The sequence below is a fragment of the Lucilia sericata genome, unplaced genomic scaffold, assembly GCF_015586225.1.
Source record: "Lucilia sericata isolate MDLA Ls3-8-SP2 unplaced genomic scaffold, ASM1558622v1 Contig001942F_arrow, whole genome shotgun sequence".
In the NCBI taxonomy this organism is placed as follows: Eukaryota; Metazoa; Arthropoda; class Insecta; order Diptera; family Calliphoridae; genus Lucilia; species Lucilia sericata.
The window spans coordinates 739-17,500 of record NW_023995816.1 but is presented as its reverse complement, the minus strand read 5'-3'; the positions used below and the strand labels follow the sequence as shown (position 1 = coordinate 17,500).

Sequence of the window (16,762 nt, the reverse complement as noted above, 5' to 3'; positions counted from 1 at the left end):
CTATAGTCTAGTCTATAGTCTAGTCTATAGTCTAGTCTATAGTCTAGTCTATAGTCTAGTCTTAGTCAGTTATTCCTAGTCTAGTCTATAGTCTAGTCTATAGTCTAGTCTATAGCTAGTCTATAGTCTAGTCTATAGTCTAGTCATAGTCTAGTCTATAGTCTAGTCTATAGTCTAGTCTATAGTCTAGTCTATAGTCTAGTCTATAGTCTAGTCTATAGTCTAGTCTAGTCTAGTCTATAGTCTAGTCTATAGTCTAGTCTAGTCTATCGTCTATAGTTTGTCTATAGTCTAGTCTCTAGTCTAGCTATGTTTAGTCTATAGTCTAGTCTATAGTCTAGTCTATAGTCTAGTCTATAGTTAGTCTATAGTCTAGTCTATAGTCTAGTCTATAGTCTAGTCTATAGTCTAGTCTATAGTCTAGTCTATAGTATAGTCTATAGTCTAGTCTATAGTATAGTCTACTAGTCTAGTCTAGTCTATAGTCTAGCAGTCTATAGTCTAGTCTATAGTCTAGTCTATAGTCTAGTCTATAGTCTAGTCTATAGTCTAGTCTATAGTCTAGTAGTCTATAGTCTAGTCTATAGTCTAGTCTATAGTCTAGTCTATAGTCGAGTCTTCTATAGTCTAGTCTATAGTCTAGTCTAGTCTAGTCTATAGTCTAGTCTATAGTCTAGTCTATAGTCTAGTCTATGGTATAGCTATAGTCTAGTCTATAGTCTAGTCATAGTCTAGTCTATCGTTAGTCTATAGTCTAGTCTATAGTCTAGTCTATAGTCTAGTCTATAGTCTAGTTATAGTCTAGTCTATAGTCTAGTCTATAGTCTAGTCTATAGTCTAGTCTATAGTCTAGTCTATAGTCTAGTCTATAGTCTAGTCTATAGTCTAGTCTATAGTCTAGTCTATAGTCTAGTCTATAGTCTAGTCTATAGTCTACTCTATAGTATAGTCTATAGTCTAGTCTATAGACTAGTCTATAATCTAGTCTATAGTCTAGTCTATACTATTCTATAGTGTCAACTTCTTAACCGAATAAAACCATTGGAACAGCTTCACCATAAGCTTGGATAAGCACTCGGAAACCCACAAGAAAACAGTTTTTGCTAACACACCCTGTTCTTTTCATATTCTAACAAACAATCATCTTGGGTATAATTCGCTTAATCACTACAATATTTTCATTTCATTTCGTTAGCATTTCTCCACCAATTCTTAACTTACTATTTTAGATTTTCTTTCTCTTAAATCCCTTAAAGCTAGAAATTCTTAGTTTTAAAGTAACGTTTGTGTTAAAGACCCTAAACAGATTTCTTCTATAAGGGTTGGAGTAGATTCTCTATATATTTTATTTTTGCAACTTCATTTTATTTTCTGTTTTCCACAGTACTTAACACTATTACTTAGTTGGTGGAAGGAATAAAATTTGACCTTAACGTTTATAGGATTTAATCTCGTTCCATTTAAGTTGACTGGCAAAAAAACTAGAAACCAAAAATAGATAAAGAAAAAAAACCCATTTTGATAATTCCCGAATAATTTATTTAGCGTTAGAAAATAGTTAAAAGTGGCTGACTACTTGTTTACTATTTTATATCCTTAAGGATTTGTGGGCCATTTTTATTTTATTTGTACATTCATAGATTTTTGGTTAAATGGTTTTTGTGAGTGGTTTTTATTATATATTTTTTTCCAAATAAATAACTCAAGTATGTTTAACTTAAAATACTTGAACACTATAACCCCCCCAAAAAAAGTCCATTAAATGTTTTTTTGTTGTTCAAATGTAAAACTATAAAAAAACCACACAACAACAAACTCATCATCGTCGTCATCATCATCATATGACAACCACTACAACCATTTTTGTAAAACCATTTATTTATGCAAAAATTCTCGAATGAAAAAAACAGTTGAAAAGCATTTTTTAAAACAAACAATTTATATGGAAAATTAAATATTTTCTTCTCTGACTGACAATTGTTAACGCATAGAAAGCAATAAAAGCTTTAACGCCTTAAAGTATGCTAGAGAATTTATGACATGCTGTGTAATCCTTAAGATGCATAAATTAAATGGTGTGTTTTATTTATTAAAAGTTGTTAAATTGAAACATTTAAATTCATGAGAAATTAATGCATGTTTTATTTTTTTTTATTGTAATTTTAAGAGAAGTGCTTTTTTTAATGGATCGAAATAATTTGTTAAGCAATTGGTTTGTTTGGAAAACTTAAAGTAGAAAAAAATAAATTTTTGCAGCCAGAATATTTTTATACAAATAGGAGGAATATTTCTTTATATAAAATATTTACAATTGATTCCAAAAAGTACTTTTTTATTAACAAAAAGTACCATCTTATAAGTTCTCATTCACCCTGCATGTTAAATATTGTGTTCTAAGTTCAATAATATAGAACATTCAAAAAGTACTACTTGAAGATCTAAAAAGTACCTAAAATGTACCCACCTATATAAAATTTTCAAAATCTACCATCTGTAGATCGAAAAAAGTACCAAAATGTTCCCAATTTTAGATTCTTACTCCACAAGGAACGTGTACGTTAAGTTTCAAGTTTCTATTTTCAATATTAAAGAAAAGTACCAAAAAAGTACCAAAAGCAATTTAATATTATGCTTTTAGCTTCAACGTTATATATAATTCAAAAAGTATCATTAGTAAAACGGAAGAGGTACCGAAATTTTCCCTCTTATAGAGTTATTAGTTTATTGTTTCTATCTACAATGTTATAGAAAATTCAAAAAGTACCAAAAACAGAAAACAGTACCTAAAAAGTCCCTTTTATAGATTTTAATACATGTTAAATTTTATACATTTATGTTTAATATTATAGAAAATTCAAAAAGTACCATTTGAAAAACGAAAAAAGTACCAAAATGTTCCCAATCAATAAACTAGTCAATACATCAATCAATTGATTTTTCAATAATTTAGTCAAAAGACTACTCACTCAATAGACTAGTCAATAGAATAGTCAATAGATTAGTCAAAGGATTAGTCAATATTCTAGTCAATAGAATTGTCAATTTCAAAAGTACCGTGTGAAAAACGAAAAAAAGTACTAAAATGTTCCCAATCAATAAACTAGTCAATACATCAATCAATTGATTTTTCAATAATTTAGTCAAAAGAATACTCACTCAATAGACTAGTCAAAAGAATAGTCAATAGATTAGTCAATATTCTAGTCAATAGAATTGTCAATGGACTAGTCAATAGAATAGTTAATAGACTAGTCAATATACCAGTCAATAGAATTGTCAATGGTCTAGTCAATAGAATTGTCAATGGACTAGTCAAAAGAATAGTCGAGTAATCAATAGAGTAATCAATGGACTAGTCTACAGAATAGTCAATTGATAAGTCAATAGTCTATTGACTATAGACTAGTCAATAGAATAGTCAGCAGACTAGTCAATGGACTAGTCAACAGAATAGTAAATTGCTAAGTCAATAGTCTATTGACTATTCTATAGACTAGTCAATAGAATATTTAAAGAACTAGTCAATACAATAGTCAATGGACTAGTCAAAATACCAGTCAATAGAATTGTCAATGGCCTAGTCAATAGAATTGTCAATGGTCTAGTCAATAGAATTGCCAATGGACTAGTCAAAAGAATAGTCGATGGACTACTCAGTAGACTATTCAATAGAGTAGTCAATGGACTAGTCTACAGAATAGTCAATTGATAAGTCAATAGTCTATTGACTATAGACTAGTCAATACAATAGTTAAAGAACTAGTCAATATACTAGTCAATATGCTAGTCAATAGAATTGTCAATGGACTAGTCAATATAATTGACAATGGATTAGTCAACAGACAAGTCAATGGAATAGACTAGTCAATAGAATAGTCGATGGACTACTCAGTAGACTAGTCAACAGAGAGGAAGGAGTAGTCAATAGAATAGTTAAATGACAAGTCAATAGAATAGTCAATGGACTAGTCAATAGGCTACTCAATAGACTAGTCAATAGAATGTTCAATAGAATAGTCAAATGAATAGCCAATTGAATAGTCTTTGGACTGCTAAATAGACTAGCAATTGAATAGTCATTATATTAGTCCATAGAATACTCAATAGGATTATCAATAGACTACAAAATAGGATTGTCAATAGAATATTCAATAGACTAGCTAATGGTCAGTAGATTGGTCAAGAGACTAGTCAATAGATAAGTCAAAAGACTTGGCATTATACTAATCAATAGACTTCTCAATAGTCTATAGAAAGAGAATAGTAAATAGAGTAGTCAACAACTAGTCAATGGAATAGTCGATTGATTACCAAATAGACTACTAATCAATAGACTAGTCAATATAATAGTCAATAGACTACTCAATAGACTAGTCTATAGAATAGTCAATAGAGCAGTCAATAAACTAGTCAATAGAATAGTTGATGGACTACACAATAGATTAGTCAATAGAATATTCAATAGGGTAGCCACTGGACTAGTCAATAGAATAGTCGATGAACTACTCAATCGAATAGTCAATAGACGAATCCATAAACTAGTCAATAGACAAGTCAATGGACAATTAGTCCATAGACTAGTGAACTGACTATTTCAAGCTATAGTTATAAATCAAGTCAATAAGCTAGTCCATAGACTTATCGATAGACTACACTAATCCATAGACTAGACAAAAGATAAAAAATACATAAAGTAATTTAGTACTTTAATCCTAAAAAAGTACTTTCTTGGAAACAGTTAGTACTAAATATCTATTTCATAACTTAAATTTTCCATTTCTATTATAAATCTCTTTTCCATTCCTTAAACTTAAATCATTTAATATTTATATGTATTTCGCGTGGTTTTATATCTATTACTTTTTTTTAATGTTACACCTAGACGTATGATTATTATTGATTTTCTTTAAAAAAAAAGTTGTATTAGACAATTTTATTGTACTTGTGTCTGCGAGATGATAATAAATTGTTCAAAATTTATCTCTTTTTCTTTCAATTTAATCTGCAAAATCAGCTTAATAAAAGTGAAATAAATTTTATTAACAATTTAAAACATTTAAACATCATATTAAACAGCCAGACGTATGATTAATGTTTTAGTGCAAAATCCGAGAGTAAATAAGATAATTGAATTACTTACTATTTTTATACATATTGTATATAATCATTGGGTATTAATTAAAGAAAGCTAATTAATGTACATATATGTAGGTAATAATTTAATAAAAAAAAAATACAATTTACTTTTTTTATTATTATATTCATATTAATTAAGCAAAAGTTGTTAATATAGTTATAAAAACTTTGGGCTAACATTAATTAATTAATTTTACTAACTAAGGTTGTTGGCAAATTGAGAAAAAAACTACAACAAAATATTTAGTACAATTTGCGCAGACACATACAAAATTAATTGAATTATTATAATTCGCCTTCAAAAACATGTCTGTTAAATTGTCTTTTGTAGAAAATTTTGTAAAGGAATCTTCTAATTTAATTTCATTTATATGTTTTTTTTTAGATATGTATATTTATTTCTACATATTTTAGCATATGTTTGTATATCATCATACATTTGTGTTATTGATTTGTGCAAACAGAATCGTAAAAAAAATTGTCATAAATATTAAACAAATATTATGGCAAACAAACAGAAGTACTTTTCCATATTTAATGATATTTTTATATAAATATTAATATATGGTTTTTTTTGTAGATTTATTTATTTTTTTGTTTTATTTGTTGTTGCAAAAGGGACAATGCCTAAAAAGTCCTCATCATCTTTATTAACAATACAAAATTGTTCACATACTTTAACTAGTAAAATATTTCATGAGCAGACAAAAGAGACCAAAATAACATTACAATTTGAGGAATTTTAGATTAGCAACTTAAACAAATGTGAGATATTTATGTTAAACTTAAAGACCTTAGAATTTGCTCCAAAAAAGGTATTTGATGACAATTTTTAAAGTTTAAATCCAATCTTATCTACTGAAAACATACACCAACAAAAATGTTAATACTTTGAGAACAACATATACTTTTTTAAACAACAGAGTAGAGCTAAATCCAAATCTGACACCATATAACATTTTGAAGATATCATGTCCGCGTTTTTGGCCATATTTGAGACATAATACCTCAAAACTTGTGTGTCAACTTTTACAGATACAGCAAAAATTTAAAACTTATTGTTGTTCAACTGGTATTTTTAGAAATTTAAACTTTTTATCACTTTTTTACCTTAGTCCTTATTTAGTTTAAGCTCAATATAAATATCAAATCAATATGATTTTCTTTCGTGATATTTTTGTAAAATATTAATATGAAAGTGACAAATGTTTTTGACATAATTGTAAAATGATACAAAATAAAAGGAAAAACGATACTGCTGACAATGGGTTACAGTGTTTCCATAAAAAACAACAAAATTTTAAATAATTTATAATTGCAACTTTTTGTAACGATCAATCACTCTTTCCCTATTTGTTTTGGTGATACAGAACTTTAAACCAAAAGCATATCAATGTAAAGACGGTGTTAATAAGTAAGTTATATCAGGATTGGAAAATCTTCGGTACTTTTACGAGCTTATAAACTTAGAAAATCTGTCCAAGTAGTGGTCAAAATAGACTATAGACTAGACTTGTTCATTACGTAGACTATAGTCTAGTCTATAGTAAAGTCCATAGAGTAGCCTATAGTCTAGTTTATAGTCCATAGAGTAGTCTATAGTCTAGTCCATAGAGTAGCCTGAAGTCTAGTCTATAATCTAGTCCATAGAGTAGCCTATAGTATAGTCTATAGTCTAGTCCATTGACTATAGGCTACTCTATGGACTTGACTATAGGCTACTCTATGGACTTGACTATAGACTATATTCTAGTCTATAGTCTAGCCTATAGTCTAGTCTATATTCTAGTCTATAGTCTAGCCTATAGTCTAGTCTATAGTCTAGTCTATAGTCTAGTCTATAGTCTAGTCTATAGTCTAGTCTATAGTCTAGTCTATAGTCTAGTCTATAGTCTAGTCTATAGTCTAGTCTATAGTCTAGTCTATAGTCTAGTCTATAGTCTAGTCTATAGTCTAGTCTATAGTCTAGTCTATAGTCTAGTCTATAGTCTAGCCTATAGTCTAGTCTATAGTCTAGTCTATAGTCTAGCCTATAGTCTAGTCTATAGTCTAGTCTATAGTCTAGTCTATAGTCTAGTCTATAGTCTAGTCTAAAGTCTAGTCTATAGTCTAGTCTATAGTCTAGTCTAAAGTCTAGTCTAAAGTCTAGTCTATAGTCTAGTCTATAGTCTAGTCTAGTCTATAGTCTAGTCTATAGTCTAGTCTATAGTCTAGTCCTATAGTCTAGTCTATAGTCTAGTCTATAGTCTAGTCTATAGTCTAGTCTATAGTCTAGTCTATAGTCTAGTCTATAGTCTAGTCTATAGTCTAGTCTATAGTCTAGTCTATAGTCTAGTCTATAGTCTAGTCTATAGTCTAGTCTATAGTCTAGTCTATAGTCTAGTCTATAGTCTAGTCTATAGTCTAGTCTATAGTCTAGTCTATAGCCTAGTCTAGTCTATAGTCTAGTCTATAGTCTAGTCTATAGTCTAGTCTATAGTCTAGTCTATAGTCTAGTCTATAGTCTAGTCTATAGTCTAGTCTATAGTCTAGTCTATAGTCTAGTCTATAGTCTAGTCTATAGTCTAGTCTATAGTCTAGTCTATAGTCTAGTCTATAGTCTAGTCTATAGTCTAGTCTATAGTCTAGTCTATAGTCTAGTCTATAGTCTAGTATAGTCTAGTCTATAGTCTAGTCTAGTCTAGTCTATAGTCTAGTCTATAGTCTAGTCTATAGTCGCCTATAGTCTAGTCTATAGTCTAGTCTTAGTCTAGTCTATAGTCTAGTCTATAGTCTAGTCTATAGTCTAGTCTATAGTCCTAGTCTATAGTCTAGTCTATAGTCTAGTCTCTATAGTCTAGTCTATAGTCTAGTCTATTAGTTAGTCTATAGTCTAGTCTATAGTCTAGTCTATAGTCTAGTCTATAGTCTAGTCTATAGTCTAGTCTATAGTCGTCTAGTCTATAGTCTAGTCTATAGTCTAGTCTATAGTCTAGTCTATAGTCTAGTCTATAGTCTAGTCTATAGTCTAGTCTAGTCTATAGTCTAGTCTATAGTCTAGTTAGTCTATAGTCTAGTCTATAGTCTAGTCTATAGTCTAGTCTATAGTCTAGTCTATAGTCTAGTCTAGTTAGTCTAGTCTATAGTCTAGTCTATAGTCTAGTCTATAGTCTAGTCTATAGTCTAGTCTATAGTCTAGTCTAGTAGTATAGTCTAGTCTAGTCTAGTCTATAGTCTAGTCTATAGTCTAGTCTATAGTCTAGTCTATAGTCTAGTCTATAGTCTAGTCTATAGTCTAGTCTATAGTCTAGTCTATAGTCTAGTCTATAGTCTAGTCTATAGTCTAGTCTATAGTCTAGTCTATAGTCTAGTCTATAGTCTAGTCTATAGTCTAGTCTATAGTCTAGTCTATAGTCTAGTCTATAGTCTAGTCTATAGTCTAGTCTATAGTCTAGTCTATAGTCTAGTCTATAGTCTAGTCTATAGTCTAGTCTATAGTCTAGTCTATAGTCTAGTCTATAGTCTAGTCTATAGTCTAGTCTATAGTCTAGTCTATAGTCTAGTCTATAGTCTAGTCTATAGTCTAGTCTATAGTCTAGTCTATAGTCTAGTCTATAGTCTAGTCTATAGTCTAGTCTATAGTCTAGTCTATAGTCTAGTCTATAGTCTAGTCTATAGTCTAGTCTATAGTCTAGTCTATAGTCTAGTCTATAGTCTAGTCTATAGTCTAGTCTAGTCTATAGTCTAGTCTATAGTCTAGTCTATAGTCTAGTCTAGTCTAGTCTATAGTCTAGTCTATAGTCTAGTCTATAGTCTAGTCTATAGTCCTGTCTATAGTCTAGTTTATAGTGTAGACTATAAAGATACAAAACTCTTTTCAAAAGAAAACTTTTCCAAGACAATGTGCAAAGAAATTCAGTTACAAACTCCATTTCTTTAAGGAAGTTTGTATTGTAACACATGTTTTCTTCAATGTCATCCCTTTTCTATTACTTTCTTCCTTCTATCTATTCACTCCCCCTCTGCAGAAAGTTTTGTAATTGTATTTTTGTAAATAGAATTTTGCAAAAGAAAAATTGACAATATTTTTCTATTACTGTCAATTGTTGGTTGGTGGCCCATTTTATGACACTATTGTTACTTAATATTTTACAATATTGACAGTTTGTTGAGAAAAATGTATTTTTTTTTTTTTTTTAAGTTTTTCTTTTGTGTCATATAGAAAATAAACAAGTTGCGTTGTAATTTTGCAGTTTATAAATAGCAATATTTTGTATCCACAAGAAAAATCTTTATAATAACTTTGTAATAACAGCATGACATTTGATTTTAGATTTTATATAAGTTTTAATAATCTATTTCAAATCGCAATGATGTTTACAGTTTTTTTATTGATATTGAGAAGAAAATCACTTGAACTAAGCTGTTTTTTTTATATTTTTGGAGGTTTTTAATAAAGTGTCACTATAAACCAAAAGTTAAAATTAGTTATTTTAAATATTAATATTACACTATGGGATGTTGTAAACAAAAAGGGATTTTTTCAAATATTTATTTTGAATTTTCTATTTTAAATTATTATTTCATTTAGGTTACTTTTTTAAATCTTTAAATGAAAATTATTTATTTAATATATTTGTTTATACTTTTTTAACCTATTTAGCCCATAGTGTGTTCGTACATTAATAATGCATTGAGGTTTAGCTTTAACAACATGTCACTTTTTGCTTCTCTACAAACACTTTGAATTTATTTTTTACAGTATAATTACGTGTTAGGGTTTCTAGTTGAAATTTTATTTTAAAATGTTAGATTTGTCTATAGTCCAGACTATAGGTTTGTCTAATGTCCAGACTATAGGTTTTGTCTATAGTCCAGACTATAGGTTTGTCTATATTCCAGACTATAGGTTTGTCTATTGTCCAGAAAATAGCCTTGTCTATAGTCCAGACTATAGCCTTGTCTATAGTCCAGACTATAGACTTGTCTATAGTCCAGACTATAGCCTAGTCTATAGTCCAGACTATAGCCTAGTCTATAGTCCAGACTATAGCCTAGTCTATAGTCCAGACTATAGCCTAGTCTATAGTCCAGACTATAGCCTAGTCTATAGTCCAGACTATAGCCTAGTCTATAGTCCAGACTATAGCCTAGTCTATAGTCCAGACTATAGCCTAGTCTATAGTCCAGACTATAGCCTAGTCTATAGTCCAGACTATAGCCTAGTCTATAGTCCAGACTATACTATAGCCTAGTCTATAGTCCAGACTATAGCCTAGTCTATAGTCCAGACTATAGCCTAGTCTATAGTCCAGACTATAGCCTAGTCTATAGTCCAGACTATAGCCTAGTCTATAGTCCAGACTATAGCCTAGTCTATAGTCCAGACTATAGCCTTGTCTATAGTCCAGACTATAGCCTTGTCTATAGTCCAGACTATAGCCTTGTCTATAGTCCAGACTATAGCCTTGTCTATTGTCCAGACTATAGCCTTGTCTATTGTCCAGACTATAGCCTTGTCTATTGTCCAGACTATAGCCTTGTCTATTGGTCCAGACTATAGCCTTGTCTATAGTTCAGACTATAGCCCTGTCTATAGTTCAGACTATAGCCCTGTCTATAGTCCAGACTATAGTCTTGTCTAATAGTCCAGACTATAGTCTTGTCTATAGTCCAGACTATAGTCTTGTCTATAGTCCAGACTATAGTCTTGTCTATAGTCCAGACTATAGTCTTGTCTATAGTCCAGACTATAGTCTTGTCTATAGTCCAGACTATAGTCTTGTCTATAGTCCAGACTATAGTCTTGTCTATAGTCCAGACTATAGTCTTGTCTATAGTCCAGACTATAGTCTTGTCAATAGTCCAGACTATAGTCTTGTCTATAGTCCAGACTATAGTCTTGTCTATAGTCCAGACTATAGTCTTGTCTGTAGTCCAGACTATAGTCTTGTCTGTAGTTCAGACTATAGTCTTGTCAATAGTCCAGACTATAGTCTTGTCAATAGTCCAGACTATAGTCTTGTCTATAGTCCAGACTATAGTCTTGTCTATAGTCCAGACTATAGTCTTGTCTATAGTGCAGACTATAGTCTTGTCAATAGTCCAGACTATAGTCTTGTCTATAGTCCAGACTATAGTCTTGTCTATAGTCCAGACTATAGTCTTGTCTGTAGTCCAGACTATAGTCTTGTCTGTAGTCCAGACTATAGTCTTGTCAATAGTCCAGACTATAGTCTTGTCAATAGTCCAGACTATAGTCTTGTCTATAGTCCAGACTATAGTCTTGTCTATAGTCCAGACTATAGTCTTGTCTATAGTCCAGACTATAGTCTTGTCTATAGTCCAGACTATAGTCTTGTCTATAGTCCAGACTATAGTCTTGTCTATAGTCCAGACTATAGTCTTGTCTGTAGTCCAGACTATAGTCTTGTCAATAGTCCAGACTATAGTCTTGTCAATAGTCCAGACTATAGTCTTGTCTATAGTCCAGACTATAGTCTTGTCTATAGTCCAGACTATAGACTTGTCTATAATCCAGACTATAGCCGTGTCTACTATAGTCTTGTCTATAGTACAGACTATAGTCTTGTCTATAGTCCAGACTATAGACTTGTGTATAGTCCAGACTATAGACTTGTCTATAGTCCAGACTATAGACTTGTATATAGTCCAGACTATAGACTTGTCTATAGTCCAGACTATGGACTTGTCTATAGTCCAGACTATAGACTTGTCTATAGTCCAGACTATAGATTTGTCTATAGTCCAGACTATAGATTTGTCTATAGTTCAGACTATAGACTTGTCTATAGTTCAGACTATAGTCTTGTCTATAGTCCAGACTATAGTCTTGTCTATAGTCCAGACTATGGACTTGTCTATAGTCCAGACTATAGTATTGTCTATAGTCCAGACTGTTGTGTTGTCTATATTTAGTATTATCTATAGTCTTATACGAACTATAGTCTAGTTTTTAGTTTGGCATGTCTTCCAGACTGTAAGGACAGAAAAAGTTTGGGCAAATGGGAACCCTACTGTTACTATTATGCCTCTAAGTGTTGTGTTGGTTGCATTAGAAAAAATACATACAATCTGACATCCTAAATGCATCTAAGTACGTATGCAGGCATATGAAAATAATATATATTTTTTCAATTAATGCACTGTTAGAGAGGATTTCATGCAATATCTAGTGGTAACTGGAAAATATTAAAAGCAAAATCAGAAAAGAAGAAAATACCGTGTAAATAAAAGATTTGATATTACTTATGTATAAGTACTTGCTGATGTACATACATACATATGTATGTGCTTTACTTTTGGCTCTCGACAATTTCTAAAGAGAAACGTTAGTGTGTATGAGTCAAACACATACTTACTACTAACAACACATGCTACATTATTTACCTTCTGGTCCACTGGGGGCGTGTGTAGTAGCATAGCAAAGTTACCAAACAGATTCTTCTTATAGATTCTCATTCACTTAGGACCCTGCATGTTAAAGTACTCTTTAAATAGATGCTGTATTTTCTTAATTTCTTTTTTTACTTTGGTCCGTAGTGAAAATTCCACAAGTTGCTGCTATTGGATTAAATAAGAAAATATCTTAAGTGACCAAAAAAAAAAAAAGCGAAAAGAATTTAATTTTTTTATTATTTTCTTACATTAATACTTTTATCCTTTTTGTGTATCTACAATACAATTCCATTAGCGTTAGTATAGAATTATAGCGAGGACATTTTCTTTAAGGGTATATTAATTATAACGAAATAAATGGTAGAGAAGAAGTTTAAATCCATTAAGATTTTATGTTTCTTAAATTAATAGCAAATCAAAGTACGAGTGCTGCTGTTTATAATGCAATCAAGCAGAAAATATGTATTTGAAGAGAAGTGGAGTAAAAAGGGAACAATTGATTTTGATTTTTTACAAATATGAGAAAATACACTTTGAGAGGGTATAAGTAAAGCTAAATAGAAGAAAAACGGTTTAAGTGGTATTAAGTGGAAATAAAAATTTATTTCTAATAGTTTGTAACGTTTTAAAATCACTAGAGATTAAAAATATGTTGCTTTTCCTAAACTAAAGAGAAATAAATTTTATGATTTTAAATAGCTGATAGACAGACATTTTAGGGAAGAGATAATAAATTATAGAATATCAGCATCAACGTCTTATATTCTTCCCTTTTTTAAAGGTGTAGAGTATAAAACTATTTCATAGAAATATGTCAATATGTACTTATATTGAATATAAATAATATAGATAGTTGTAAGTATTTATTGTAGATAAAACCAAACAACATGTAAACTATAGAAATTCAAATATCGATAACACTTTAAAAACACTTGTTTAGTTCTAGTTTTTTGCCCTCCCGACAACATTTATCATTCAAACACCCACATATTTCAACTCAAAAGGATGACAATTCAAATACGAAATATTTTTCTTTTATTCTAATAGAGACAAAAAAAAAAAAAAAAAAAACAAATACATATGACTATAACAATTTATTAAGTTTTTATATTGTTTTGGAAAGAAATAGAAATACTTTTTTATAGATATTGTATGAATATAAATATAAGCCTGGGTATGCTTAGGGTCTATTATCAAGGTGAACCCAATTGCACAAGATTTACTGAAAAAATTTGTATTTTTCTAAAAATAGAAATTTAAACGTAAATTTTTCAGAAAAAGAAAATAAAATGTAAATTTCCTAGAAATAGAAAACCAAATGATTTTTTTAAATTGAAAATTTAACAAAAAATTTCTTTGAATAGACAATTTAAGGGAGAGATTCTAAATTTATTGAAAATATTCTAAAATATAGAACTCTATCTATCTATCTATCTATCTATCTATCTATCTATCTATCTATCTATCTATCTATCTATCTATCTATCTATCTATCTATCTATCTATCTATCTATCTATCTATCTATCTATCTATCTATCTATCTATCTATCTATCTATCTATCTATCTATCTATCTATCTATCTATCTATCTATCTATCTATCTATCTATCTATCTATCTATCTATCTATCTATCTATCTATCTATCTATCTATCTATCTATCTATCTATCTATCTATCTATCTATCTATCTATCTATCTATCTATCTATCTATCTATCTATCTATCTATCTATCTATCTATCTATCTATCTATCTATCTATCTATCTATCTATCTATCTATCTATCTATCTATCTATCTATCTATCTATCTATCTATCTATCTATCTATCTATCTATCTATCTATCTATCTATCTATCTATCTATCTATCTATCTATCTATCTATCTATCTATCTATCTATCTATCTATCTATCTATCTATCTATCTATCTATCTATCTATCTATCTATCTATCTATCTATCTATCTATCTATCTATCTATCTATCTATCTATCTATCTATCTATCTATCTATCTATCTATCTATCTATCTATCTATCTATCTATCTATCTACTATCTATCTATCTATCTATCTATCTATCTATCTATCTATCTATCTATCTATCTATCTATCTATCTATCTATCTATCTATCTATCTATCTATCTATCTATCTATCTATCTATCTATCTATCTATCTATCTATCTATCTATCTATCTATCTATCTATCTATCTATCTATCTATCTATCTATCTATCTATCTATCTATCTATCTATCTATCTATCTATCTATCTATCTATCTATCTATCTATCTATCTATCTATCTATCTATCTATCTATCTATCTATCTATCTATCTATCTATCTATCTATCTATCTATCTATCTATCTATCTATCTATCTATCTATCTATCTATCTATCTATCTATCTATCTATCTATCTATCTATCTATCTATCTATCTATCTATCTATCTATCTATCTATCTATCTATCTATCTATCTATCTATCTATCTATCTATCTATCTATCTATCTATCTATCTATCTATCTATCTATCTATCTATCTATCTATCTATCTATCTATCTATCTATCTATCTATCTATCTATCTATCTATCTATCTATCTATCTATCTATCTATCTATCTATCTATCTATCTATCTATCTATCTATCTATCTATCTATCTATCTATCTATCTATCTATCTATCTATCTATCTATCTATCTATCTATCTATCTATCTATCTATCTATCTATCTATCTATCTATCTATCTATCTATCTATCTATCTATCTATCTATCTATCTATCTATCTATCTATCTATCTATCTATCTATCTATCTATCTATCTATCTATCTATCTATCTATCTATCTATCTATCTATCTATCTATCTATCTATCTATCTATCTATCTATCTATCTATCTATCTATCTATCTATCTATCTATCTATCTATCTATCTATCTATCTATCTATCTATCTATCTATCTATTTACCGAAGAATATATTCAGAAAATTTTTCACAAATTTCCTACAACAAATTTTATAAAAGTAACCAAAATTTAGTAAAAAAAATCCCTATTGTTGCTCTCATCCTTAAATAAACATTTCCCTAATTTAAGAAACTTTAAGTAAAACCGCAAACATAAAAAACTAATAGAAACCATTTATAACAATTTATTTACAGATCATTTGAAACCCAGAATAAAAAACGAAGCTATTTAAACGTTTCAACAGCAATAGCAACAACAATAACACTACCAACAATAACAGCAACAATAACAATGAGCAACCAAAAAAATCAAAAGATGAACAAACAATACAACAGATATCAACAGCAGAACCAGCAACAACAACATTTACAACTACAACGACTAGTAGATACTAAATCTATTGTACCCAATGAATCCCACAATATATACCACCAGCAACAACAACAACAAACAAAATAAATTTATTGTAAAAGCATTTATTTTGATACTCAAACAAACTGGAAAACAAACCAAACAACAGAGAAACTCACAACAACTCTTCCAGCAACAGATTTACCAAAACTAGAATAGAAAAAACTAAATAGAAACTAAAAAAATTAAAAAAAAAAAAAAAATGAATGAAAATACTTCCATAACCTCCTCGACGGCCAGCCAACACAATTTACACCCGCCAGATTTGATGTTGGTGGATGGTGAAGAGAACGATTTAACCTTAACAACGGCCACAACACATTTATCCTTGGACGATTTAGATGAAATCAATCAAAGTTCAGAACTTCAGTGTCTTATGCAGGAGCATATGGATACAATGACCTTTGGCAACAATAGTGAATATTGTCTTACACAATTCGATTCAATCCTTTGTTGGCCACGTACACCCCGTGCCACTCTAGCAGCTCTGCCGTGTTTAGATGAATTCCAGGGCATACAGTATGATAGTTCACGTAAGTTGATAAAATAATTAAATTTTATTTGTAAATTAAATTTATAAAAAAAATGTTCAATGAAAAATTTTTTGGAAATTTTCTATAAGAAGAAAAATTATTGTAAATTTTCTATAAAAAGACGAAATTTATCGAAAATTTTCTATAAAAAAAGAAAATTTATCAACAATTTTCTATGAAAAAAGAAAATTTATTGAAAATTTTCTATAAAAAAAGAAAAATTATTGAAAATTTTCTATAAAAAAAAAAAATTTATTGAACATTTTTTATAAAAAAGAAAATTTATAGAAAAATTTCTATAAAAAAAGAA

The 16,762-nt window shown here is 29.4% G+C and overlaps 1 protein-coding gene across 1 annotated transcript in view; it reads left to right on the top strand.

Annotated features, from left to right (window-relative positions):
• The window catches only part of LOC119613049, a gene marked incomplete at its 3' end in the record, with an annotated part of 22,657 nt that extends 6,205 nt beyond the window's left edge, over window positions 1–16,452 (top strand). The window contains exon 2 of the mRNA XM_037968989.1: window positions 15,703–16,452. Within this exon, the coding sequence (XP_037824917.1) occupies window positions 16,122–16,452 (331 nt within the window). The remainder of the gene's footprint in view (window positions 1–15,702) is intronic.
• Window positions 16,453–16,762: the final 310 nt, after the last annotated feature.